Source organism: Plecotus auritus (assembly GCF_963455305.1).
Source record: "Plecotus auritus genome assembly, chromosome: 7".
In the NCBI taxonomy this organism is placed as follows: Eukaryota; Metazoa; Chordata; class Mammalia; order Chiroptera; family Vespertilionidae; genus Plecotus; species Plecotus auritus.
This window is the reverse complement of record NC_137774.1, coordinates 134,144-159,967: the sequence shown is the minus strand read 5'-3', so window position 1 is coordinate 159,967 and position 25,824 is coordinate 134,144. Positions and strand designations below refer to the sequence as shown.

The 25,824-nt window shown below is 57.9% G+C and overlaps 1 protein-coding gene across 1 annotated transcript in view; it reads left to right on the top strand.

Annotated features, from left to right (window-relative positions):
• TBCD (tubulin folding cofactor D) overlaps positions 1-25,824 on the top strand; it is a 103,187-nt gene that overhangs the window by 74,695 nt on the left and 2,668 nt on the right. Inside the window, exons 19-36 of the mRNA XM_080679833.1 lie at positions 1,032-1,105; positions 2,746-2,863; positions 4,418-4,478; positions 5,625-5,647; positions 9,246-9,277; positions 9,838-9,900; positions 10,778-10,854; positions 12,296-12,377; positions 15,061-15,179; positions 15,479-15,567; positions 16,246-16,386; positions 18,281-18,364; positions 18,983-19,150; positions 19,221-19,359; positions 21,156-21,277; positions 23,100-23,177; positions 25,196-25,285; positions 25,610-25,697. Of these exons, the coding sequence (XP_080535959.1) occupies positions 1,032-1,105; positions 2,746-2,863; positions 4,418-4,478; positions 5,625-5,647; positions 9,246-9,277; positions 9,838-9,900; positions 10,778-10,854; positions 12,296-12,377; positions 15,061-15,179; positions 15,479-15,567; positions 16,246-16,386; positions 18,281-18,364; positions 18,983-19,150; positions 19,221-19,359; positions 21,156-21,277; positions 23,100-23,177; positions 25,196-25,285; positions 25,610-25,697 (1,648 nt within the window). The remainder of the gene's footprint in view (positions 1-1,031; positions 1,106-2,745; positions 2,864-4,417; positions 4,479-5,624; positions 5,648-9,245; positions 9,278-9,837; positions 9,901-10,777; positions 10,855-12,295; positions 12,378-15,060; positions 15,180-15,478; positions 15,568-16,245; positions 16,387-18,280; positions 18,365-18,982; positions 19,151-19,220; positions 19,360-21,155; positions 21,278-23,099; positions 23,178-25,195; positions 25,286-25,609; positions 25,698-25,824) is intronic.

Sequence of the window (25,824 nt, the reverse complement as noted above, 5' to 3'; positions counted from 1 at the left end):
GCCTATCTAATAAAGAGGGACTATGCTAATTGACCCTCACGCTGTCACAAAGATGGCGGTGCCCACAGCCAATAAGGAGGCAACATGCTAATTGGCTGCCCTGCCCTCAAAGATGGCGGCGCCCAGTCCCCTCAGCCCTGCTGGGGTGGCAGGCGTGGCAAGGCCGGGCCACGCACCTGCCTCCGGAGTCCCCCAGTCTCCTCAGCCCCCCAGCTGCCCAGGGCCGGCCAAGGCTTGCGCAGCTGGCAGTGGCAACAGCAGAGGTGTGATGCGGCGTCGTCTTCCCCTGATCACCGGGTCGCCTCCCGCCCCTCAGGGCTCCCGGACTGTGGGCTGAGGGACCCCCCTCCAGTGCATGAATTTTCATGCACCGGGCCTCTAGTTTTTTCATATGCTTGTTGGCTGTTTGTAGTTCATCTTTGGAGAAGTATCTCCAAATGCAGTCAATCATTTGCTGTTGAGTTGTAGGAGTTCTTGCTATATTCTGGACTTCAGCCCTTATCAGACACATGATTTGTGGATGTTTTCTCCCACTGCATATGCTGCCTTTCACCCTGCTGATTGCTTCCTTTGATACAATCAGTAGTTTAAATTTCGATGTAGTCCAATTTATCTATTACCAACTGACCTATTTTTTTTTTTACTTTTGTTGCCTATGCTTCTGGTGTCATACCCAAGAAATCATTGCTAAATCTAACATCATGAAGTTTCTCCTCTGTTTCTTCCAAAAGCTCATAGTCTCAGGTCCTCTCAGGGTTCTTCCCATCTTCTGAGTGCGTGGGGGGGTGGGAGGTAGGGACGCTTTGCCACCAGCACTGGGAGGTGGCAGCTGTGCCCGGAGATGGGCCTGCATTTGGTGCTTCATTTGGTAAGTGCTCTCAGGCTCTTCTTTGTTTGGGTATTCATTTTCACTAGTGGTTTTGCTCAGTGGCCAGTTACTCATGTAGACTCTCTCGCTTTTCATGAGTTGAATAAAGCTAGAATCATCAAAGAAAGGACCTGACAATTTTTCTGTCCCACTTGGCCCACAGGGTCATCAGAGAGCTGTCGGCAAAGGCGCTGCATAACCTGGTCCAGCAGGCGCCCGAGTACAGTGCTGCTCAGGGTAAGTGAGCTCTAGCCATCCTGTGTGTGCCCCCCATCGCCCCCCCATGCACATGCGCACACACGTGCACACGCGTGCACGCATGCACGGTAACAGAAAGCCGAGGACGGGTCACCCTGCTGGTTTCAAGGCCTGGAGGAGCTGAAAATAATGTTTCTCCTTTGCTGAGAACCACTGGACAGAACACAAAACGATTGCCTCCGTCTCTCCAAGGACGGGTGCTGCAGGTTGCTGTGGTGTGTCCACCGGGAGCTCCCAGGCGGGGCCCCTGCGTGGGTGCCAGTCACAGTGGGGAATTGATGGAATCCTGTACGTCTTGCGTACTTCAGAAGTAGCTTTTTTTAAAAAACAAAACAAATAAGTGAATGATTGACCATGTTGTCAACTTTTTTTTTTTTTTTAATATATTTTATTGATATTTCACAGAAAGGAAGGGAGAGGGATAGAGAGTCAGAAACATCGATGAGAGAGAAACATCGATCAGCTGCCTCCTGCACACCCCCCACTGGGGATGTGCCTGCAACCAAAGTACATGCCCCTGACCGGAGTCAAACCCGGGACCCTTCAGTCCGCAGGCTGACGCTCTATCCACTGAGCCAAACCGGTTTCGGCGTGTTGTCAACTTTTTAAAGAACAAGCTGCCTCCTGGTGCCAGGCCATGGAGCAGCCTGCCGTGCCGTGCGCTGACTCTCAGGAGCGCAGGGCCCGCTCCCGGCTGTCCTGCCGCGTCCATCCCACTCCACTGTCGTTAGGGGAGAACCCAAGAGTCCATCTTGTCTTTTCTACTGGGAATGAAGAAGCATCTGATTTCAGTGTGAGGACCATACACACATTTCTTGAAGTTATACTTATTCCCACTGACATTTGTTAGAGGGAGTAGTGGTGGAATCGTGGTTCTTCCTCTGTAGTTACTGGTTTTATGTGTGTGTGCGGCTAACACATTCTGGGAGCCCGTAGTTCTGAGGGCCCTTTCAGCCTCGTGGTCTGTTCCTTAAACAGGAACCTTGCATGGTGCTCCCTCACCTGTCATTGTCGATCTGTGGGAGGACCTGAGCCATGACAGGACCTGAACCATGATCTTCCCATATAGTTTCCTCCCAGTTCAGGAGCCCTCATGGCCCCGGGATAAGGGGTTTCCCTGACCTCAAACCCTGACCCTGCCCACTGCTGCGTGGGGCGTGGGAGCTCTCGGCTTGGACGCCGTTGGCTGTTCCAGCCTTCGCACAGCGGCCCTTGTGCCTTCAGGAAAGCGAGCTCCGAGGGCTGGAGGGGGCTCTGCCTCCTGTGCCCGAGAGGCTCCTCTGCCTGAGCAGCGCCGTGGGTAGCAGAGGTCCTGCAGCTCGGCCCTGTCCTGCTCTGCCCAGGCAGAGCCCTGCCGGCCACTTAGCTCAGGAGAGACCGTGCCCCATGCCAGCCGCCTGTGCCCAGGGAGCCTGGGAAGCACGTGCTGCTTGGGGAGTGAGCGTGGCCCTGCTCACTTGCCGGGGTGCTGGGGGCCTGCCTGTTGCCACCTCGGGTTAAGCTCTGGGGGTGATAACCGTCCTGACAGAACGGGCAGCAGGTGCCTTCCTCCCTTGGTATCCCGACTCACTGAGTCTGCACGCCACCCTGTGTGCCCTTCTCCGGCCCGTCCTTTGCAGTTTTCCCACGCCTGCTGTCGATGACGCGGAGCACGGACCTGCACACGCGGCATGGGGCTGTGCTCACCTGTGCAGAGGTCGCCCACAGCCTGTACAGACTGGCTGTGCGGGAGGACAGGTAGGAGAAGCCCTCTTCCCGCCAAAGCACGTGGTCGAGAGCCGGGGCACGTCCGCTTCATTTGTGTTACGTGTGCCCCTGGGCAGCGTCTTCACATTTTATTGATGAAGTTGGTCGGTGGTCCTCTCTCCCCTGATGAGTTACGGCCTGTGACGGGAGCCAGCGAGCGTGTGGCGGCTACAAGTGTTACGTATAGGCCGACGGCAGAGCTCGGGTCCCAACCCCGCGTGTCTGCGTGTCCCAGTGCACGTCCCAGCTACGTTACCCCCGCTGTAGGTCCCGCGTGCGCAGGGGCACCCTACGCACAGTGCGCGCCCGCGGGGAACGCCTCAGTGCCCTCGGCGAGTCCTCTTCTTCCTGAAGGGCGGGTCGGCCTTGACCTCGGCGGACACGCAGGGCCTTCAGAGAGTGAGGGCTGCCCGGGGCTGTGTCCTCAGTCACCTCACTTCCCGGGGAAGTAGGATAGTTATCAAAGCAAAGAGGGGTTTTGGAGACGGTGTTGAGTGGCTCCTGTATTCCGTGCTCCATCATTTGTCACTCTTAACAACCCGAGATCCCAGACCACAGGGCTAAAAGTTTCCACCAGGAGCTTCTCGTGGGGAAGTGGGTGTGAACGGTGAGGAGGCAGCGGGCCCGGGAGCAGATCCGCACGCGGGAACGCTGGGGAAGCAGCCCCTTGGCTTTGCTTTCCTTCGTTCCAACCACCTTTCCTCAGAAGCAAGAGCCGCCACACGGGACGCTGTAACCTGTCCTCAGCCTCCAGTTTGAGAAAAACTGTCACGTCAGTAGGTGGTTCTGGGACAGAGCAATAGCAAGAGGCAGAGCTCACCTTTCTCCTGCCCGGAGGGCCCGGGCGGGTTGGCAGTCTTTCACCGCCCAGCTCAGCTCAGCTCACCACCAGCTCCCTGAGGGGCGGCCACGGGGGGAGGGGGCAGTGGTGCCTGCGGCCTGAGGGCTGGGCAGCCACACGGGAGCCCTATCCCCCAACTCTGGCTGTGAGGGTGCAGGTGTCACCCACCAGGGAGCGTCTGAGAGGCACACCCAGGTTTCTGCTGGGTTAGTCCCGTGGTCTCCTCCACCAGACCCCCAGCAGACAGCCAGGTATCAGCAGAGAGCGTGTGGCTCGCACTGTTGGGCACAGTCACCGTTCTGCATCAGGGAATAGTGGGAACCCTCCTGAACCTCGAGTTCCGGACCCAGTCAAGGGCAGCCTCTCGAGCAGCTTTTGGACGGCAGTGAGGCTGTGCTGGAGCTCCTGCCTGTCAGGCCCCACACCTTAGCCGGTCAGGTCTCCTTTCCAAGCGTCACACCGGCAGCTGTGAGCCTGCTGCTCCCCTTCTGCGGGGACTCTCTCTGTGGTCAGCAAGCTGCACCCGGGTTCCGGCTTGACTGATGTGGTCCCCATGGCCACCCTGTGAGTGGGTGTTGCTTTAGGGGGCTGCCCTCTGCAGGTGTTTGGGGGAGCAGGCGAAGCGCCCGAGCATGATGTAGGTTTCCCTGAGCCCGGGCCCCCGTGGTGCTCGGGGTCTCACCGCTGTGTTTGAACTCCCGTAGGCCGGTCGCAGACTACCTGGACGAGGCGGTGGTGCAGGGCCTGAAGCAGATTCACCAGCAGGTCTGTGGGTCTGGGGGTGTCCGCCTGATCTCAAGCTCTCTCCACCCTCAGCGGGTTCGGAGGCTGGGTCTGCCTGGGCCGGAAGCTCCCTGCGAGGCTCAGCCCTGGGCAGCGCAGACCTGGGCTGTCGGCCAGGGCGCGGTTCTCCGCTCCGTAGGCCAGCTCCTCGGGGTCGCGGGGGTGGGAAGAGCATCTCTTCTCGTGTGGCAGTCCCGGGTGCAGGCTGGCAGGGGCAGGTCGCTCACAGGCCTCACCCCCCTCCTGTCTGGGTCGCGGCCTGTTCTCACAGTCGCCAGGCAGCACGAAGGCCTTGGATCCCGTGTGCCTGCGTGGCGGGCATCCTGAGTCTGAAATTACACCCGAGTGTGGCGCACTCTCCGGGGAGAGGGGCTGTGGGCTTTCTGAGTTTTCAGCTTCTCAGAGGCTCCTGTGATTGAAAAGGGAATCCATGGCTACGGTCTCAGTGTTCTAGGACAACCCCGAGTTAGGAGGAGGCATTGCATGGCTTCACTGCTTGTTGCCCTAGTTAGACTTCCGTGTTTTTATATAATAACGCACGTGGGGTCTTAGCCTCTTAGCTGTTTGTGCCACGAGCTTGCTGTATGATCTGGCTAAGCCGTTGGTCTTTTTACTTAACAGTTCTCACTCTACAATGGGGTCTGGCCTGTTTCCCTCCAGACAGCGTGAGCGCCTGAGAGCTGGTGGTGCTGGCAGCTCAGAGACTCAGACGGGGGCCACGCGGGCCCCTCGTCCTGTAGAGTGTGGGTGGACCTCCCTCCCTGGAGTTCTGGGGAATTAAGGGCCGTGTGAGCACTCAGTCCCTGCAGCCGAGGTGCTTTGGAAGAAAGAGCCTCAGAATCCCTGGTTGGCCGTCTTTGTTTTCTCCCCAGGAGGCCGTCTAGGGGGTGGTCATGGCTCGGTCAGTCCTGGACCCTCACGTCCGGCCACCCTCTCCGTGCCCTGGTTTCCCTCCCAAGTGAGGCTGTCCTGAGGATCAAATGAGAGCACAGGAGCAGGAGGCTGAGGGAGGTGCTTGCAGAGAGCGAGTGGGCCCCGTCCCTGCTTTCTCACTGTTAATGGGACTTACCTGCTTTAAAAACCCAAATTACCTATCTCACTAAAGAACTTTCTGTTTTTTAATTTTAGCTTTATGATCGTCAGTTATACAGGTAAGCTTTACAAACCCGAGATTCTTACGTTTTTTGTCTTGCGGAGTGAGTGCACTGCTTGGTCGGCTAACCCCTCAGCGCTGAGTGGGACTCCTGTCCGGCGGCCCTGCGGGTCACCTCAGCGCTGAGTGGAACTCCTGTCCGGCGGCCCTGCGGGGTTTCTCCTGTGCTCGTTTATTTGAATGTGTGTCACAGTCATTCCCGTTAAGAACTGAGGGGTCTAACCTGTTGGTCTTCTAAGCGTGTGGAGGTTTACTTGACGCTTGCTGGTTGAAGTGTGGAATCTGACCGGTTTGGAGGTCGCAGAGGGTCGTGCGGCTGCGCCCCAGTAAGGCAGCGTGCCTGACACTTCCTCCTCCTCCCGTCCGCAACCTGCGGTCTGCTCTCCGGCACCAGGGCAGTCTTTTCTGAACTCCGTGCAGACCCACTTGTTCTGCGAAGTCTTGGGTCTGCTTTCCTCGGCAGTGTCTCTGTGATGTGTGGCGGCCCCTGTGCAGGCGTCCCTGTGGGCTGCTGTGTGGTCCTCGGTGCTGTGCCTGTGCTGTGTGCTCACCTGCTCCCAGGTGAAGGGCGTTTGGGCTGTTCCTCTCTGCTTCTAAGACACGGAGGCCTTCCCGAAGCGGCTGTGACATTTTCCTCCTACGGCGGAGAGCTGCTCCGCATCCTCATTGGCTGGGCCTCCTTGACTGAAGCCAGCCCCGTGGGGCATGCGTGCGTTTCCCGGGGACCAGGCGCCTTCACGTCTCCTGTCTTCTGAGAAGAGACTGTTCAGGTTTTTTGCTCATTAAAATAATCTCATGATCTGTCTTCTTCTTACTGAGCTGTCAGCACCTTTACATATTCTGGATATGAGCTCTTTGTAGACATAGAAGATTTCCCAGCATTTTCTCCCTGTCTGTGGTTTGCCTATTTATTTTTCTTAGTGGCTTTAATTTTATTGATTTTTATTTTATTTTATTGATATTTTACAGAGAGGAAGGGAGAGGAATAGAGAGTTAGAAACATCGATGAGAGAGAAACATCGATCAGCTGCCTCCTGCACACCTCCTACTGGGGATGTGCCCGCAACCAAGGTACATGCCCTTGACCTGAATCGAACCTGGGACCCTTCAGTCTTCAGGCCGATGCTCTATCCACTGAGCCAAACCGATTAGGGCCTGTTTTTTAACAGAGAGAGAGAGGAAGGGAGAGAGAGAGAATCATCGATGTGAGAGTGAAACATCAATTGGCTGCCTCCTGCACGCCTACCAGGGATTGAGCCCACAACCCTGGCATGTGCCCTGAGCAGAGTCGAAACAGCAACCTTTGAGTGTATGGAACGATGCCCAGCTGAGCCACACCAGCCAGGGCATTCTTAGTGGCTTTTTGTTGTTGTTGTTAACCTTCACCCAAGGGTGTTTTCTCCATCGATTTTCAGAAAGAGTGAAGGGAGGGGGAGGGGAGAAGAGGAGAGAGAGAGAGAGAGAGAGAGAGAGAGAGAGAGATGGAGGGAGGGTGAGATGAATATGAGAGAGATGTCGATTGATTGCCTCCCACATGTGCCCAGGCATTGAACCTGTGACCCTTTGGTGCAGGGCCATGCAGGTCAGCCTCTCTGTTCCTGGCGTCTCTTCCCACCTCCAGCTTTCCCGAGAGCCTGGGCCTGTGTAGCGCTCAGACCGGGCCCCTCCCCATGCGGATGTCGACACCAGGAATGTCCAAACCTGTAGAGAATTTTTATGAGTTTATTGGAGCCAAACTGATGACAGTTTCTGGGAAGCAAAATCTCACCAGATTGAGAAAATGGTCTGGAGAAAGGTAGTTTTGCAGCTTCTTGGATACATTGGAATCAAAGGGGGACATGAAAGTAGGGTCACACGACATCTACTGGTAAGTTAGGGGGACGGGAGCGAGCAGAGCGGGGAAATCTCGGGAGTTGGGTAAGAGTAAAACGGCAAGACATCCTCTCCCATCAGCGGCAGGTACCGGGTAGCTGGTGACCTCACAGCACAGAGAGATGCTATGCCGGCAGAGAGATAGCCGCGAGGGCTTCTGCAGTCTCGTGCTCGGGGCGGGCCCCGCGGGCTCTGAAACAGGAGATTCCTCTGACGTTCCAGAGGTTTGTTATCGCAGATGCACAAAGGCCATAGGCTCACTTGAGGTGAAGGCTGACCTTTGTCAGGGAAGCTGCAGGCCCAGGACGTGACCCCCGCCGTGACCCGCTGTTAGTGAGGACTGGATGTTCAGACCGTTCTGTGTGGTAACGTTTGTCCCTGAGCTGGTGAGGCCGCCCCTGAGCTTCAGGTGAAGGACGGGGACCCTTTCTGCTCACACTGGACGCCCCCCACTCCGCCCCCGGAGCTGGTGCTGCACTCGCTGAGCTGGGTGTTCCCAGCTGTGCCCGGCGTCCCTCTTCCCGGACCTCCATTTTCCAGCCTCTGAAACGGTTTCATCTGCTCCATCCACGTCTCTAACATTTAAGGCAGAAGCAGATCTGGGTCCTGTTTCTCTGTCTGGGCCAGAAGCCAAAGTCTGGTGAAATGATGTTCTGTCTCCGCGAGGGTTTCTTCCGTTCATGTTCACCCGTTTCCTGTTGTCAGCATTAGACGGCGACTCGATGTGACGGAGAGCCGGCAGGGCAGGCAGGGCTCTCCTCCCGGTTTCGTTCACAAGGAAGGCAGGTGGATGCTTCCTGGCTGGGTGGCGGCACCTTCCTGGCGTCTGAGATTCCTGTCGTTGCTTGCTTGTTTGTTCATCCTCACCCGAGGGTGTTTTTAGAAAGAGTGGACGGGAGGGGGAGAGACACAGAGAGAAACATCGATGTAAGAGAGATACATGGATTGGTTGCCTCCCACACGCACCCCTGACCAGGGACCGGGCATCCAGTCTGCAACCAAGGTACATGCCCTTGACCGGATTATCAAACCCGGGACCCTTAGTCCGAGAGCCGATGCTCTAGCCACTGAACCAAACTGGCCAGGCATTAAATTCCTCTGGTTTTTACAAAGTGGGAGTTGAACAGTGTTTGGGATTTGTTCTGTGTGGTTGTGTGATGTAATTGACGCCAGGAAGGACTAGAGTGTCCCGTGAAAACGACAAGTCAGAGGAACCCCGTTAGGATGGGGGACATCTGGGAGACGGTTCCAGGACCTCTTCCCATTCCTTCCTGCGAAAAGGCAGCTTCTTACAAGTAAAGTGATGTTCGCTGATGCTGCCTGTCCACTGCCACTGGGAGACTTCCAGTTAGAAAAAAAGAACCTCCCTCCAGGGTAGGTCTTGCCAAACAATACAAGGACGGGAGTTATAGGGAACCTACTCAGGGAAGAGGCTTCACGTAAAAACTAACTGAAATAAGGTGTGTGAGCATCGAGCCGTTGCTGGCACATAAAAACCTCTGTAAGTGCTCTCGCCCCCAAGTAGCTCCTCCTGGCCCTAGCACAGTGGTCGGCAAACTCATTAGTCAACAGAGCCGCAGTTTGCCGACCACTGCCCTAGCAGATGCTGCGAGGTAACGTCTGCATAATGCTGGGAGCCTGACTGGTCCCTGTTAACTTGGTGAGGATGTTTTATGTTGTTTTATATGATAAGACACTTCAACTCGTTTTGTATTCATTTCCAGGGGTCTCGGAGGAGAGCTCATGCGACAAGCAGGTAGGTCTGAGCAAGGGAGGCTGCAGATTGTGGGTTGCACCCTCTCGAGAGTCCGGAGGGCGTTTGCCTCTCTCAATACCGTGGCGTGAGCGTGCCCCTCCCCAGGACCCCGGGCCTGGCCCGCTGCCGGGGTTCACTTGACTCCACCATGTGTCCAGTTATTACAGACAACAGATCAAGGTGCGGGGAACAGGGTTTCCCAGTGGCAGCGGCCAGGATGGCGTGGGAGAGAGGGACCGAGTGTTGCTATCTTAGCCTCTTCAGCAACATTTACGTTAACTGTAGAGCAAGGAATAATTTTTCAGACTCTATTTAAACTGCAAGGAACTCAAATGACGCCGACATGCCTAGATTTCCTGATGCATTTTTAATTAAACCTGGAAGACCCAGACTCACCCGCTTGTCTGGTGGGCTTGAGTAGGTGCCTGGTCAGTTCTGGCCGTTCCCTACGCTCAGGTCCGAGAGTCCCTCACCCAGGAGCGGGCGGGCGGGCGGGCGGGCGGGGCTCAGTCCTGATGGGACAGACGTTCCCTCCATGCATTTACCCTTTCTCCTCCTAGTGTGCGTTTTAATAGAAAACCTGTCCCTTTCCAAGATGCCCTTCAAGGGTGATGCCGTCATCGGTAAGTGCTTTTCCTCCGTGACTCGCCTTGCAGCCTTTTCTTTCAGAACTGCTCCACGTGAAAAGGTAAAGATGAGCCTGTTAGGATGGGGGTCGTTTCCTGATGGTGGAGTTCCTGGCTTTGAAACTGCTGCCAGAGCCAGTTGTAAATGACGGGCATCAGCCACACACCCTCAAAAAACAGGCCCTCCCTTCTCCTCCGAGACACGCCCCTTCTTCAGAGCCCTGGCGTGGCTCAGGCCCTCGCAGGACCAGGGGAGGTGGCAGCAGGTTCGGCATTCATTGCCAGATGGTGGATCTAATGGAGTGGAATGTTTGGGTTTTTATGGGGGGGGGGGGGGGGGCGGGAATGGGGTTGGTTGAGGGAGAGGTGCAGGAAAAGACCACCTGAGTTTGTAGGGGTAATAAAAGGACAAACATTTCCAGGTTTGGCTCAGTGGATGGAGTGTCAGCCCTCAGACTGAAGGGTCCTGGCTTTGATTCCTGTCAAAGGGCACGTACTCGCCACCCTGGTTGGGGTGCGTGCAGGAGGCAACCAATGGATGTGTGTCTCTCACATCGATGTTTGTCCCTCCTCCTCCCTTCTGCTCTCTCTAAAAATGGTTGGAAAAAATATCCTCAGGTGAGGATCAACAAAACAAAATAAAATGTTCCCATGGTAAGAGTTTTAGCATTTTAGCAGCCAAGGAGACTTTTCCCCTGTAAACCGAGGGCCTTTGGAATCGTACAACCTGGAGAAGGTTCACTTTATATTTTCTCCACACTCACCTCTGTGTGCGTCTGCTTGGGTTTACGAGGCGGAAGACTGTGTGTGGTCGGCTTTAGTGTCATCTCTCTGTTCTTAACTGGGGGGATGGTCTTCTCTGCTTCTATGACAGATGGTTGGCAGTGGCTGATAAGTGACACCTTGCGAAACCTCCACCACGTGTCCAGTCATTCCAGGCAACAGATCAAGGTGCGGGGAGCAGGGTTTCCCAGTGGCTGCGCCGAATCGAGAACGCCATGACTTTTTTAGGGTTTGTCTCAGAAGACTGCATTATGGGTCCCTTTATACACTAAGGGTAACTGAACAATGCCACAGTTTTGTTTGGACTTCTGGGTGGTATTGTCTATGTAACACGTAATCAGGAAAACGCATTCAGCTATTGGTGACCAGAACACCAGCTTTTAAATTCCTGCTCTGGCTTGACCCTGCTCACCTAAGCGTTGCCCTGCGGTCCACAGAGACTCCGGCGTCGCAGGGTTTGAGGGGCGGAAGCTGCGTGTGCGGTGCTTATTGCCGATGACGAGCTGCAGCCAGTCACCACCGCCTGCCACGTTGCATTTCTGAAGGAGTGTGTGTCCCGGTGGTTGAGGGCCACGGCTGTCCCCTCGGGGCCAGGTGGGCGTGGGGTACAGAGCTGTTCCTTTCCCCGCACAGCAACCGTCACCAGGCACCGGGAGGGACTTGCTTCGTATTGAGGATGAGGAAACGAGGGTGTAATTCTCTCCTGTGTATCTCAGCATTTCTGCTGGGTTTAGAAGGCGTCTTCAGTGTCCTTTTAAAAGGACTGTCATGCTGTAGAATTTTAAGCACCATTGTACTCGTTGAATTTGAGCGCCTCAGGATCAGTGCTGCGAACTTTCCTTTTAAAACATCCATAACTGATTCATACAAGCAGTGACCCCGGTGCAGTCCGCTGCCCTGATTGGTACCAGTGTCACCTCGCTCTGAGCTCCCTCCCCGCGCTCAGGGCCCCTCCTGCCCGGCCTCAGCAGCTCCTTCCTGGGCTGCTCTGTGGCCTTGCTCCCGATCTGGAGAGTGGAGAGGACATAGGAATCTAGTGTTTGCTCTTTGCAGGTCCCTCTGTGACCAGGTGTTCAAGGAGCGGACCTGCGAGTCCCTGTCACCTCCATGCCCTCCCTGCTCCCTCCTTCCTTCCCTCCCTCCCTCCCTCCCTCCCTCCGTCCCTCCCTCCCTCCCTCCCCCTCTGTGTGGCTCTGCCTGGGGATCAGTGCTTCTGAGGGGCCCCTTCCTGTTCCCAGGGCCCCTGGACCCCCAAGTCCTCTCTGAACAAGGCCCTGCACAGCCTGCTCAGAGTCCTTGTCCACGTCACACCCGGGTGTGTGGCACACACCTCTTCCTGCATTACCTGCTGGGAAGAAAAGTGCCCGTTCTGTTATTAACTGTTCGTATGATAAGACATGGAGTTTGCATTGTTTGGAAGAAATAATCAAGTTTTCTATTCAGTTTATTATTTGCAAAAAATGTTAAAGTTTTAACTACCTGACAGATGACGACACGCAGTCGTGCTGGAAGGAAGGGTGTAATTTATTTCCGTGTCTGACTGCAGAGCCGCCCGGCCGCTCCCCTGGGTCCCGGGAGGCTGTGGCGCTCACGTCCTGCTTGGTTTTAGGAAGCGGCTGTCTCGGCCCTGGCTGCTCTCTGCAGCGAGTACTACACAGAGGAGCCCGGGAAGGCGGACTCTGCTGGGCAGGGTGAGTGGCTGCCGTGCTGACCCTCAGGCCCTCCGGGGCGTGGTGTGGCGGGAGGCTCGGGTGTTTGGGTGTTGGTTTCGGCTCCCTCCCTCCCACCGCAGCGTGCACACAGAGGTTAGCAGGGACGTGCACACAGAGGTTAGCAGGGACGTGCACACGCAGGTTAGCAGGGACGTGCACACAGAGGTTAGCAGGGACGTGCACACGCAGGTTAGCAGGGACGTGCACACAGAGGTTAGCAGGGACGTGCACACAGAGGTTAGCAGGGACGTGCACACAGAGGTTAGCAGGGACGTGCACACGCAGGTTAGCAGGGACGTGCACACAGAGGTTAGCAGGGACGTGCACACAGAGGTTAGCAGGGACGTGCACACAGAGGTTAGCAGGGACGTGCACACAGAGGTTAGCAGGGACGTGCACACAGAGGTTAGCAGGGACGTGCACACAGAGGTTAGCAGGGACGTGCACACAGAGGTTAGCAGGGACGTGCACACGCAGGTTAGCAGGGACGTGCACACAGAGGTTAGCAGGGACGTGCACACAGAGGTTAGCAGGGACGTGCACACAGAGGTTAGCAGGGACGTGCACACAGAGGTTAGCAGGGACGTGCACACAGAGGTTAGCAGGGACGTGCACACGCAGGTTAGCAGGGACGTGCACACAGAGGTTAGCAGGGACGTGCACACGCAGGTTAGCAGGGATGTGCACACGCAGGTTAGCAGGGATGTGCACACAGAGGTTAGCAGGGACGTGCACACAGAGGTTAGCAGGGACGTGCACACAGGTTAGCAGGGACGTGCACACAGGTTAGCAGGGACGTGCACACAGGTTAGCAGGGACGTGCACACGCAGGTTAGCAGGGACGTGCACACAGAGGTTAGCAGGGACGTGCACACAGAGGTTAGCAGGGACGTGCACACAGAGGTTAGCAGGGACGTGCACACAGAGGTTAGCAGGGACGTGCACACAGAGGTTAGCAGGGATGTGTACACAGAGGTTAGCAGGGACGTGCACACAGAGGTTAGCAGGGACGTGCACACAGAGGTTAGCAGGGACGTGCACACAGAGGTTAGCAGGGACGCGGTGGGCATGGGCGCTTCCTGGGCCCGCCCACTCTCCCGCCCCAGGCTGGCAGGCTGCACAGGAGAGGTTCTCTCCCGCTCGGACGGACGTCTCAGGCTTTCCCGTGTGAGCGTCCCTGGAACACGATGCTCCTGTTTAGCGTCTGGAGTCAGCTCCTGTCTCAGCAGCGTCTGCTCACGTCACACTTGACATGAGCTCTTCCCGCTTTGAGCTCTGGAGGCTCCAGTTCTGTGCAGGGAGCCGCGTCCCTTTCTTCTGCGTCCCTGCCTTTCCCCTTTGGTTCTCATCGCCTCCATTGTCACTGTCGCCGCCGCGAACTTGTTCGGATGCTCCCTCCTGGGTCTGCAGCTCTGAGCGTCTGCTTGCACTCTCTCTCACATCCTGCTGGTCCCATGCTTTCTCCTGGGCCTTCATTCAGATGCACGATGACTTCATTGGCTTTTCTATTTCATGGTAAAATGTGTTTTTAGAATTTCCATAGGCACTACCGCAGCATTTTCCCAGCGCATGTCCTTCCTCTTCATGGGGACAGCGAGCGTGCTGCTGCCTCGCCACACAGCCCGGCTCCGGCGTGTTTCCCGGAACCCTCCATGCTGCGGCGCCCCGACGCCTCGCCGAGGCCGTCCCTAGGCTACAATCACATGCCATGTTGCCTGTGGCATTCCCCCGCTGTTCTGTGGGGCACGCAGTGCAGCCCCTCACAGGCAGGGGAACACTGTTTTAGGTTGTTGAACGTGTACATAAGTCAGACTTCCCAAATTAATAGTGTTTAATGGGTCCCTTTTCCACGGGCAGTTTACCTTAAAGAGACAATAATGTTGTTTTGTATTTAGTCTATTTTTAAAATTGGGATAAGATCAAGTTTTGCTTTTTGCCTAAGAAAAATGCACCATGTCACACCGTTCTGAATATAGAAAGAAATAATATTCAGAAATGAACCTTGAAAACGCATGTGAATTGAAAGGGGGAAAGGAGGTGGTTTTTTTCATGTTGTTACCAGTGTCTCCTGTAAGTTCCACCACAGGTGTCAGTGTAGTGTATGAACAAGTGGAACTTTATTTTATTCTTTAAATACATTTTTATTGATTTCAGAGAGGAAGGGAGAGGGAGAGAAAGATAGAAACATCCGTGATGAGAGAGAATCATCAATTGGCTGCCTCCTGCACACCCCTCCTGGGGATCGAGCCCGCAACCCGGGCATGTGCCCTGACTGGGAATCAACCCGCCACCTGCTGGTGTATGGGACGACGCTCCAGCTGACGGAGCCACCGGCCAGGGCGTTTGCCCTCATTTGAGGAAGACGTTGTCTCCGCAGTGAGCATTTGTGTTCTTAGTGAGTAAACAAGGAGAATTACGACTATGTGGACCATTCTCAACACCCTCTTGGATTTGCTCTTTTGAGTGAAATCATTTGTTGAAATTGTTCATGAAAACCTTAAAACCACCCAATAAAATTTCTATAAATCTCTTCGATTGATTCCCCTTTGAAAACATCTGCTTCTGGAGCCTGAGTCGTTCCTCCCTTCTCTCTCTGGACGCCGTTTGGCTCCTGCTTCTGAGGAAAACGGCCGCAGTGGGTCACCCGGTGGCTTCTTTTCAGAGGGGCTGGTCGAGAAGTATCTCGCCGAACTGCAGAGCCCGGAGGAGATGACGCGCTGCGGCTTCGCAATGGCCTTGGGCGCCCTCCCAGGCTTCCTGCTGAGAGGCAGGCTCCAGCAGGTGAGGCTGAGCTGAGCGTGGAGGGGGGTCCATGCGAGACGGTGGCACATGTCCCTCCCCGGTGTCTCTCAGGGTCCACCCCCAGGCAGACTTAGAACGCTCACCCTGACCCTGGGGCGGATCCACACACAACACCGGACTTGGAGCCGAGCTGCTGCCTGATCGCGGGACAGAGCTGGCAGGGTCCTGGCCGGGACGGGGCAGGCCCTCGCGCTCGCTCGGGCGGCAGCACCAGGGCTGAGCCTCCACTTGCGGGCAAGTCCGTGACCTCGTGGTGGTGACGGGTCACTGCCTTTCAGGTTCTGGCGGGGCTGAGAGCCGTCACCCTTTCCTCGGAGGACGTGAGCTTCGCGGAGTCCCGGCGGGATGCCGTGAAGGCCATCGCCAGGTGAGCCCCCATCCTCCCCAAGTCTCCGCGCTCTCGGGAGCCAGCGGCCCGTCCGAGGGGATGTTCACAGCTGGTCCTTTGGAAGCCCATTCTCTGATGAATCTGCTCAGAGGCAGATGCTATTTTTTATTTTCTAGTTTCTTCTCTTTTGGAAGGATTGGAAAGAACAGTTCCAACTCAGGCTCCTTCACAGTTCTGTCCTAATTCTAGGGAACGTTAAGCCCGTGGTGTGCTCACTCCCTCACTTAAGGAAACGGGACCACTTTAAAGATGGGCAACCGCAAGGACGAGTACAGGACAGTGCGAGTGGTGTCTGGTCCTTAGTCACAAACGCGTACACGTCGGGCGCGCTGTGTCCCCCCCGACGCCCCAGCACATCGGAGGACACGCTGTGTGGAGCCCACATGCTGTCCAGGCCCTGATGGCACGCTGTCCCCTTTCTGCCCAGATGGAGGGCACGAGGGCCCAGGCACACCTCGCCTTCTAAGCTGTAGACACTAGAGAGCGGGATTCGGAGCAGACGTGGTGGCAGCGTGAGGGAATGCTGGGCGTCGGAGCCTCCCCCGGAGGTGCCAGTCTGCTCTGAGCGTGTCCTGTGAGGAGAAGCCGTCAGACTGGAGGGACACGAGATGGGGAGGGTCGGCGGGACTCACGGACATGAACTGTTTTTAATTCCAGGATTTGCCAAACTGTCGGTGTGAGAGCAGAAGGGACCCCGGATGAGGTCGTGTGCAAAGGGAACGTGTCCCAGATTTACTGCACGCTGCTGGACTGTCTGCGTGACTACACCACCGACAGCCGCGGGGACGTGGGCGCGTGGTGAGGCGGCCTGCGCGCCCCAGGCTCCTCCTCACAGTCCAGGGGGGCGGTGGGCTTTCCCTGGTCTTCCAGCTGCTGCTGTGGTTGCCCTCGGAGCACACAGTGAAGCAGGGAGGAAGGCTCCCCGCCAGGGTCCCCCCAGGGTCCCGTTCGTGCCCACAGGCCAGGCATGCTGGGCGTGTGGGTGACGGGAGACCTCGGGCCAGAGCAGAGGCCTCTCTGAGGTTGTTTCAGAGAGGAGGTCCGAGTTCTCTAGCGCTTGGTCCGTTTTCAGAGATTCTCATTCTTTGTAGAAAGTCTCTTTGTCTCCACCGTTTTCTCTTCAGCGTGTTCCTGTGGTTATTTTAAGGGCTCTGCCCATCACACCAGCACCTGGCACCCGGGGGTCTGTTTGTTGTGGTCTCTCATCACCTTAGCACTTGGCCTTCCTTCTTTAAATATGTTTTTATTGATTTCAGAGAGGAAGGGGGAGGGAAAGAGAAAGAAACGTCCATGATGAGAGAACCACTGATTGGCTGTGCCTCCTGCACTCCCCGCACTGGGGGTTGAGCCTGCAACCCGGGCCTGTGTCCTGACCAGGAATCGAACTTGCGACTTGCAGGTTCATGGGTCGACGCTCAGCCACTGGGCCACGCTGGCTGGGCGGTCGTCTTTTGTTTTTTAACTAAATCCAGAAATTGTGAGTTCAAACTCTAGAGGCTTTGGGTTGTGTAATTCCCTTTGAGCGGGTGGTAGGTTTCCTTACGTGAGGCCCACGTGGTGGGTTCAGGTCACCGAGTGCCCTCAGCGGCGGCTGGACTGGCCCTTACTCCTGCCTACACCCCAGGGCGTGGCCTGTGTCTGCAGCCCTGGCTGAGGGGGGCCTCAGACCCCAGGGCCTTCCTCTTGCTCACACGTCCCCCAGCTGCTGACTTCAGGACGTTGGACCCTCACCTATGCTTGACCAGTTAGGAGCTGGTGAGGGCCCTGAGGGTGTGTGCAGGTTTGGGTCCCCGTGTCCCTCCCCCAGCCTTTCCCTGTGAGTGCTGTGCCCACAGAGATGGGGGTCCTCCCTGCTCCTACGCTCTGCCTGCTCCCTGGCACCTCCAGAGATCATGTGTCCTGAGTAGCAGTTTGCCGGTGGCTACGCCCTGGCCTCTGAGCCACCCGTTCCTGTCAGCCTCTGGCCTGCATCCGCCTTGCACCTCTGAGCATGCTGTGCCTGCCCTCAGCACCTCACTCTCCTGAGGCCTCCCCTGGGCTGAGGCCCACGACCGTGCCCCCCTCTTCACCCTGAGCAGCACAGGCTGCCTCCCCGATGGGCCCCATTCACTGCCTTGGTGGGAGGGTGGTGCCCCAGGTCCGTGGGGCCGTTGTATCCAGGATCTCTGTGGCCCAGCTGTGTGCGACCTTGGTCGAGTGCACATTGTCCCAAGTTTAAAACGCGCTTTCACTCTGGAGTGCGGCCAGTCGTAGTGGGAGCTCAGCTTTGCAGGTATCAGTTCTGTCTCCTTTCCTGGGAGCTGCTGTGGACAGTGTGTTCAGAGTGGACAGAGCCGTCCTGGCCTGGAGACCCCTGGGCAGCAGGAAGGAGCTGCCAGAGCCGCCGGAGGTTCTGCTGGGAGAAAGCTTTGCAGAGTGGGTGTGCTTTGCCTTTAAAAGTTCTTGGAACACCAGTGCTGTTTCTGGCGAGCACCGTGCCCGCTTGCTGGGGCCCGCTGTCTGCGGGGCGTGTCCTTGTCCGCCTGGCGTGGAGGAAGCGTTCTCAGAGGAGGGCTGCTCGTAGACGCTCCCCGCTGAAGCGCGTTCAGGCTGAGGGCCTCAGAGTCCCCTTCCCGCACGTGGCTGACGGTCACCTCAAGCTAGGGAGCGGCTCCTCACCCCTCCTCCTCCTCGTCCCTCCTTGTCCCTGCAGGGTCCGAGAGGCCGCCATGACCAGTCTGATGGACCTGACACTTCTCCTGGGGAGGGACCAGCCAGAGCTGATCGAGGCTCCCACGTGAGTGTTGGCGTGCACCCACCTGTGCCTGGAGAGGGTCCTGACCTCGTCTCCTGACCCCGCGGCTCAGGCCCAGGTCTCCCCCTCCATCGGGGCTCAGGCCGGCAGGGGGCAGCCATTCCTGGGCGAGGCCAGGGCAGGGGCCACTCCTCAGGCTTTGGGCCCTGGCATCTAAGTGCCTGCTCCGGCTAGGGGCCTGGCTGTCCCCTCTCCTGTCAGTTCCCGGGACACGGGCTGCCCTGGGCCCTCACTAGTGGAGTCTCCATGCCCCTCAGCTGGGCTGTTGCGTCTGTGGCAATCCCGTTTCCCAGCCTCCACCTGCCCTCGCCCCGCGTTTCCCTTCCTCCTCCTGCCCTTTTCCTCCGTGTCCCCCTTCTCGTCCCTGTCTTTGCCGCCTCCTTCCTGTGCCCCATCACCACCTGCTGCCCACCTGGAGCCTGTGTGTCCTCACTGCCTTCCACCCAAGGCCTGGCATTTAGGCTTCGGGGTCAGATCAGCTGTCGGGGGGGCCCCGCCGTGTGGGCAGGGAGAAGGCCGTGCCGACCTGCAGCCGTGTCGCGTGTGCTCCGCGGCGCCCTCGGGTTGGAGCTGCGCTACCGCCGGGCTCTTGGTTTGCAGCTGCCAGCGGGTCATGTGCTGCCTGGCCCAGCAGGCCAGCGAGAAGATAGACCACTTCCGTGCGCACGCTGCCCACGTGTTCATGACGCTGCTGCACTCGGCCGGCCCAGCTGGTCCCACCGTCCCCCACGTGCCCCACCGGGCCGAACTGGAACAGCTCTTCCCCAGGTACGGAGGGTCCGGTGCCCGATCGCGGTGGGCGGCAGGGCAGGCCCCTCCAGCTGTGGCTCTCTTGTAGGTCCGAGGCCGCCTCTGTCAACTGGACCGCGCCATCCCAGGCCTTCCCTCGCATCACCCAGCTGCTGGGGCTGCCTGCCTACCGCTACCACGTGCTGCTGGGGCTGGCCGTGTCCGTGGGTGGCCTCACCGAGTCCACGGTGAGCACGCGTCTGGCCCGGCCTCTTTCCCAACCGAGCGGCTTGGGGTGGGCGTCTGTCCTGGAGCTGGGGCAGCACGTCTCCGTGGGGAGCTGGGGTTGGGACGTGGGTTGCGGGGCGGCCCCTCCCTCCTGCTGCGGGGGCTGCCCTGGGGAAACCAGGTCACCGGCACAGCTCCTTTCCTGGCCTCAGGCGCCCGGGGCAGGGTCCCCAGGGCAGCTCGGGGAACCCTCACGTCTGATGAGGGGAGCTCAGGAGCCGGGACATCGTGGCGAATTCCTGTTCCCGGCGTGCAGTTCAGCCGCCATCAGTGCTCTGTGGTCCTGTCCCACGGCCGACTGACCCTGCTGCTCTAGGTTCCTTTCCTTCTGTGCGAGGCGTGTCCAGGGGAGGTCTGTGTTTCCGGTTTCTGCTGGCTGGGTGCTCACACACTCCCTGACCCTCAGAAGGTGTCGGCTTAGCCTGGGGGGCGTGGCTCAGTGGTCAGTCTATGAACCAGGAGGTCACAGTTCAATTCCAGGTCAGGGCACATGCCCGGGTTGTGGGCTTGATTCCCAGTGCAGAGCGCACAGGAGGCAGCCAGTGAATGATTCTCTCTCAGCATTGATGTTTCTCTCTCTCCCTCCTTCTCAGAACCTTCCTCTCTGAAATCAATAAAAAATATACACAACTTAAGGAAAGGGGTCGGTTCGACTTGCAGAGCCCCTCCCGCCCCAGTCCCTGTGGTCCATGTGCCTGTCCGCGCTTCCTCTGGCGGCCGCTGCGGGCCCTGTGGCCTTGGCACCTGTGGTTCTCTTCCCCTGAGATGGGTCTGGTGGGAATGCATTGTTTTGTGAATCGTTGGGTCCAGGGTTCTTGGCACTTTGGGGACAGTCTCAGCCCGTCCCCTCCCCCGCCGGCTCCTGCTCTCGCGCTTTCTCCCCGTCTGTCCTCGGCTCTGCACGCGTCCTCGCCAGGTTCTGCCCACCTCCCCTCCCCCCCCCCAGCTTTCTGTCGTCTGCGCTTGTCTCCCCCCGTGAGATTTCGGTTTCGCTGATTACATTTTTTATTACCAGTCGTTCTGAAATCTGTTCATTTCTCATGCTTGTTCATCGTAGGCTCATCTTTAGAATTGTGTTTTTGTCTTTAAAAACCCTATATTCTGTCCTAAAAGTGGTGCCCACAGGGTGGGGCAGGTCTAGGTCTGTTCTCTGCTTCTGCTGACTCCTTCCTGGGACTCACCCTCTCCGTTTGGTGACCTGAGGGAAGCTGCGGGCAGACACCAGCTGTGGGTGGCCCCCAGGCCTCTGGACATGCTGCAGCGCTGGTCGGAGCTGCCGTCTCCAATGTCAGTCTCTTAGCTTCCTTGCCAGTTGGTGGCTGCTGGCGTCCAGTCTCAGGGACTCCTGGCTGCCTGCTGCTCCCAGTCTCATCGCCTCGGCGTGGCTCCCTCCTCTGTAGGGGTCATGCCCTTGCTCTAGTCTGCAGGACCCGCTCTGGCCTCCTGCCCTGTTTCCCGGGGAGCCCCTGACCACCCCACTGTGGATGGCCTAGGGGTCATGTGGCCATTGAGTGATAGCACGTGAGGGTTTGGGCGGTGCTGCCGCCTGAAGGGAGCGTTTCCGTGTCAGGCGTTTGCTGTGGTCCGGCTCACGCTGGTCTGGCTGGGCGACGGCAAGGGCCCTACCCTCTGGGGTTCAGCCTCCTCCTCAGCCACTGAGCACTCTGCGTGCTGCTGGGACCGGCCCAGGGGCAGGTGGTGGCAAGGGGAGTGGTCTCACGACAGGACGAGGACGAGGACGGTCCCTGTGTTGCAGGTCAGGCACTCCACCCAGAGTCTGTTCGCGCACATGAAGGGCATTCAGAACGACCCGCAGGCCCTGGAGAGCTTCAGTGGGACCCTCCTGCAGGTCTTTGAGGACAACCTGCTGAATGACAGGTACGCGGTGGGGCAGGCACAGGCCAGGGCCGTGGACACAGCCGGCCGGGGCATCTCCACCACCCTGCCCCTCGGGGCCCCTTGCAGCCTGCACTCTGGGCCCGTGGGGTTCGGGGTTTGCACAGGTTGGAAGTAAAGGTGACAGCGCAAGGGGCCTTGTGCTCCCCCCGGTAGTGGCCCCGGGCCAGGTGCCAGCACGGCTCCGCCCGCAGCCGTGGCCCCTGAGCATTGGCGCAGGCGCTCAGGTCGCGGTGAGAAAGGGTCTTTGTTCTAAACATTTTGCTCTAGGGTTTCGCTCACTGCTTTCCCACAAAGGCAGAGGGTGGACTCTGTGGGCCCTGAACCCAGCCCTCCAAGGGGGTTGTGGTCGGACTCAGTGGCCACAGGTCCCCTCGCCGGGCCCGCAGGAGCTGTCAGCTCTCCTGCCGGGGGAAGCGCAGACACAGCTCCGGGAGAGCTCAGCGTGGTCTCTCCTCTTTCTGTGAACAGCCCGGCGTGAGCACGTCTGATGAAACTCACGTGAAACGTGCCATTTTGAGTCCTGTTGGCCTTCACAAAGCCATCACCTTAGTCCAGACACAACCTCCACACCCCGAGAGCTTCCCCAACCCTTCCTCCTCCCCTCTGCCCGGCCCCAAGGCTCCAGCCCAGTGTAGGTGGCACTTTCCAGAATTTTCCGTGGACTCTTGCCGCGTGCACCCTCTGCGCCGGCTTCTTGGTCCAGCGCCTGGTTTGGCGCACGGTGCGGCGCTGCCTGTTGCGTGGTGGCACCGGGCTTCTCTGCTCACTGGGCGGCGCGGGGGCTGTTTCCAGTGGAGGCCGTCCCGGCTGGAGCTGCAGTGAGCGCCCCATACACGTCTTCAGTGGGTGCCTCCCCTTTTCTCCTGGCAAAGGCCAGGGCTGGGCTGGCTGGGTCCCGTGGTCGGCCAGGATTAAACTTTAAAAACACTGTCGACTGTTGTCCTCAGTGATCGTGCCGTTGACGTTCCTGCTGATGCCATCCGTGCGTCCCCAGCGTCCCCATTGGCACCCCGTGTGCGGCCCCCTGCAGTCTGTCCTCACCGCAGCTGCCGCCGTGGCCGTCCTGGTGGGGGTGTGGGGGGTGTAGCCGCGTCCTGGTCAGGCGGAGTCCTCTGTGCTGGTGTCTGCTCAGATCTTCGCCTGTTTCGGCTTCTCCGGCTGCTGGGCTTGGGGCTCCCCCCCGCCCCGGCCTTGCGTCTCGGAGTGGACTTGCAGGCTTGTCTCCCGTCGCAGCGTCTTTCCCTCAGCGGGTGTCGCACATCCTGATGAACTCAGTTTGCCCACCTGTTCTTCAATGGGCTGTGTTTTTCACGTCACACCTAGGAAGTTTCCTCTGCCTAACTCAAGGTTTTCTCTCGTGGTTTCTTGTGGAAGTTTTAGAGTTTTAGGCTCTGACCTGTGTGATGCTGGGTGGAGCCTGTGCACGCCTTGGCTCTGGGTGGGTGTCACTGCGCAGCTGTGGTGCCTTCCTCGGAATCAGCATCTGTGGGCTTGTGCGGCCCTTTCTGCTCTGATCTGTGTGTGTGCATCTTTACAACTTGAGCTTCACCGTAACTTCTGAGTGGAGCTGTGTTAGCCGTCCTGCCCTTCCTTCCCAGGGGTTGGGAGTCCCTTGATCCTTTTCCTTTCTTACGAAGTTCAGAAGGGGCTTCCCATTGTTGACAACCCCCTGCAGGGTTTTGACTGGGTGGTGGCGCTGTTGGGAGTTGGTGGTGTCTGGGTTGAGTGTCCCGCTCTCCACACGCCCTCCCTTCCTCCCTCGGTTGGCACCTGGGCCTCACAGCACGACCTTTCCCCGCAGGGTGTCCGTGCCGCTGCTCAAGATGCTGGACCAGATGCTGGCCAACGGCTGCTTCGACGTCTTCACCACAGAGGAGGAGTGAGTGTTCGTTTCTTCCCGCATCCGCTGCTTTACCGCTTAAGCCTTGTGATTCATCTTTTAAAGAAACAGCGATCAGGCCAGAGATCGGAATTTTAGGGATAATTTCCTAGTGTGTTCAGATTGGTTTCTACGTGCCCTGTAAATGCCTCCCGTGAGGCTGGCTGGGCAGCTGAGGGGGGAGCAGTGACGGGCCTGTGGCTGTCACGGGACGGAGCGGAGATCCAGCTGGGTGGAGGCACCCGGTGTGGCGTCTCCGACCTCTGCTGGTTCCTCTCAGGTTTGTTTGGGACTTTTCCCTCTTCTCTGTTCTCTTCATGGTCACCCTGTCAGTCTAATTTTCAGTATTTCTCTCTCGTCCTGGACAATTCCAAGGACTTGGAACACAATAGGTCCATTGACATTTTTAGTTGTTGTTTTGTTTTAGTATTTGTTACCCACAGTTTTACTACTATTTTTGTCCCTCATTGCTCCCGAAATCCCTATCTGGGGTCTTGTTCTTTCTGCCTAGTGAACATTCTTTAGAATTTCTTCTAGAATTTCTGCTGGTAAATGCTTTCTTGTTTTCATTTGCAAGGGTTTTTCACAGAACTCTAGACAGCTGTTTTATTCCAGGACTTAAAAAATGTCTCCTTGCCCTGGTTGGTGTGGCTCAGTGGTTAGAGTGTCAGCCTTCACACCAAAGGTTCATTTCCTGGTCAAGGGCACGTACCTGGGTTGCAGTTCAATCCCTGGCTTTGGTTGGGGTGGTCAGGGTGCGTGTAGGAGGCAACCAACCAATTGCTGTCTCTCTCTCTCCCCCCCCCAACCCCCCTTCTTCCTCCCACTCTTTCTCTCTCAAAAAAAAAGTCAATGGGAAAAAAATATATTCAGATGGGGATTAGCGTGTGCACGTGCTTCCTTTATCCTGATGCCTCCTGTAACTCTCGGTGTCACCTCTCCATCTCCCGGGGTGGGGGAGCCTTTTTCCTGCCGAGCGCCCTGTCGATATCTGTAACATCATTGTGGGCCATACAGAATTACCCACTTAAACATGAGCCTGCTGTATGTGGGCAAACATTTAATTAACTCACCCCCAATGCCTTGGCAGGGCCAGACCAAAGGGTGGCCTGGGGGCCGGATGTGCCCCACCCCTGCTCTGGACGACTGGGCCTTTGGAAGCAGCCTGGGTCTCTCCTGCCCCTCGTGAGATTTCCTCCTTGGCTTCCGTGTAGTTCGTCTTCTAATGTGTCTGGTTGTCAACTTTTATACCTGTGTCTCTTAATAGGGATTTGTTAAACTCGGCTCCGTGGTCCCATTGGTTTTCATTTGTCCTAGGAAGGTCTTAGCTGTCCCATCTCTTGGGGTTTTGTCCTCGGGGCACTATGGCTCCCCCATAACCCCCCATTCTCGGGGATCCCACAGTGCCTGCTGCGCCCCTGCACCGGCAGCCGTTCCTGCCTTTGCGCCATCGCTCGGTCTGTCTCCACCTGCTGGTGTCTGAGACGGGTCATCCCTGCCTCGTTTATTTGCGCGGGACCTGTTTTGGGTTATGTAGTTTTCAGGTGTCTTTTTTCATCTGGTTTGTTTCCAAATCGGAAGGGTCCCTTACTCTTCCCTTGCAGTTCCTGCCAGGCCTGCCCTCTCCCCGTCCGCTTTCTTCTGTGTGGCTCTGGGCTGCAGTTCTCATGGGGATTTCCATGCAGTTTCGAGTTTTCCCATGTGTCTCATTACTTGTTGTCTGGATGTTGCATCTGAAATGTCATGTGAAAGGAGCCTGAGGCCTGAGGAGACGAGCCTGCAGGCAGGACTCCGCTCCCCTGGCAGGCGTGAGAGGGCAGCAGCCCGTGGGAAGGGTCTCTGGACTGTCAGGTCCCCAGGGGCTGGGCCGCCGCACCCGCTGGGCCAGGCACTCGCTGCTGCCTGATGGGCACTGGTCGTCTCGCACCGGAGCCAGTTAAGGTGACCCGGCCATCACTGCTGCACGCATGGCAGGACAGCTCCCGGCAGCTCACCCGGTGCCTGTGCTGTCCTTGCAGCCACCCCTTTTGTGTGAAGCTGCTGGAGCTTTGTAAGGCGGAAACCAGCAAGTCCAAGGACGTCCAGAAACTGCGGTCCAGCATCGCCGTGTGAGTCCACGCAGGCTGACGTGGGCGGGCTCGGGGAGGGATGCGGGAAGCCCTGAGGCCGTGTGGAGTCCTGAGAACAAGAGGGAAGCTGTTGCCGTGTCCCCAGCCCTGACCACGCGTGACCTTGGCCTGAGGGGAGGCGAAGTGTCCCGACCCTGGAGATCTAGGCAGATCTGGACAGTGGTCTGGATGCCTCGATCTGCAGTGATTGTGGTGACTAAACTGGGGCGCCACCCTGAGGCCTGGGGTCAGCATGGCTCTGGCATCCGTGCCACCGCGGGCGGCTGGCTGGGGCTGAGGCTGCTCACTGTGCGTTGCCGGCAGGTTCTGTGGGATGGCGCAGTTCCCCGGCGGCGTGCGGAGGAAGGTCCTGCTGCAGCTGCTGCTCCTGCTCTGCCACCCGTTCCCCGTGGTGAGTGTGTGTGACCAGCAGCCCACCCTCGGGTTTCCCAGGGACGTGCTGCTGCGTGTTCTGCTCGCTGGTGCCGGTGTCACTGGTGCCGGTGTCGTGGGTGCTGGGGCGAGCGGCCACAGAGCGG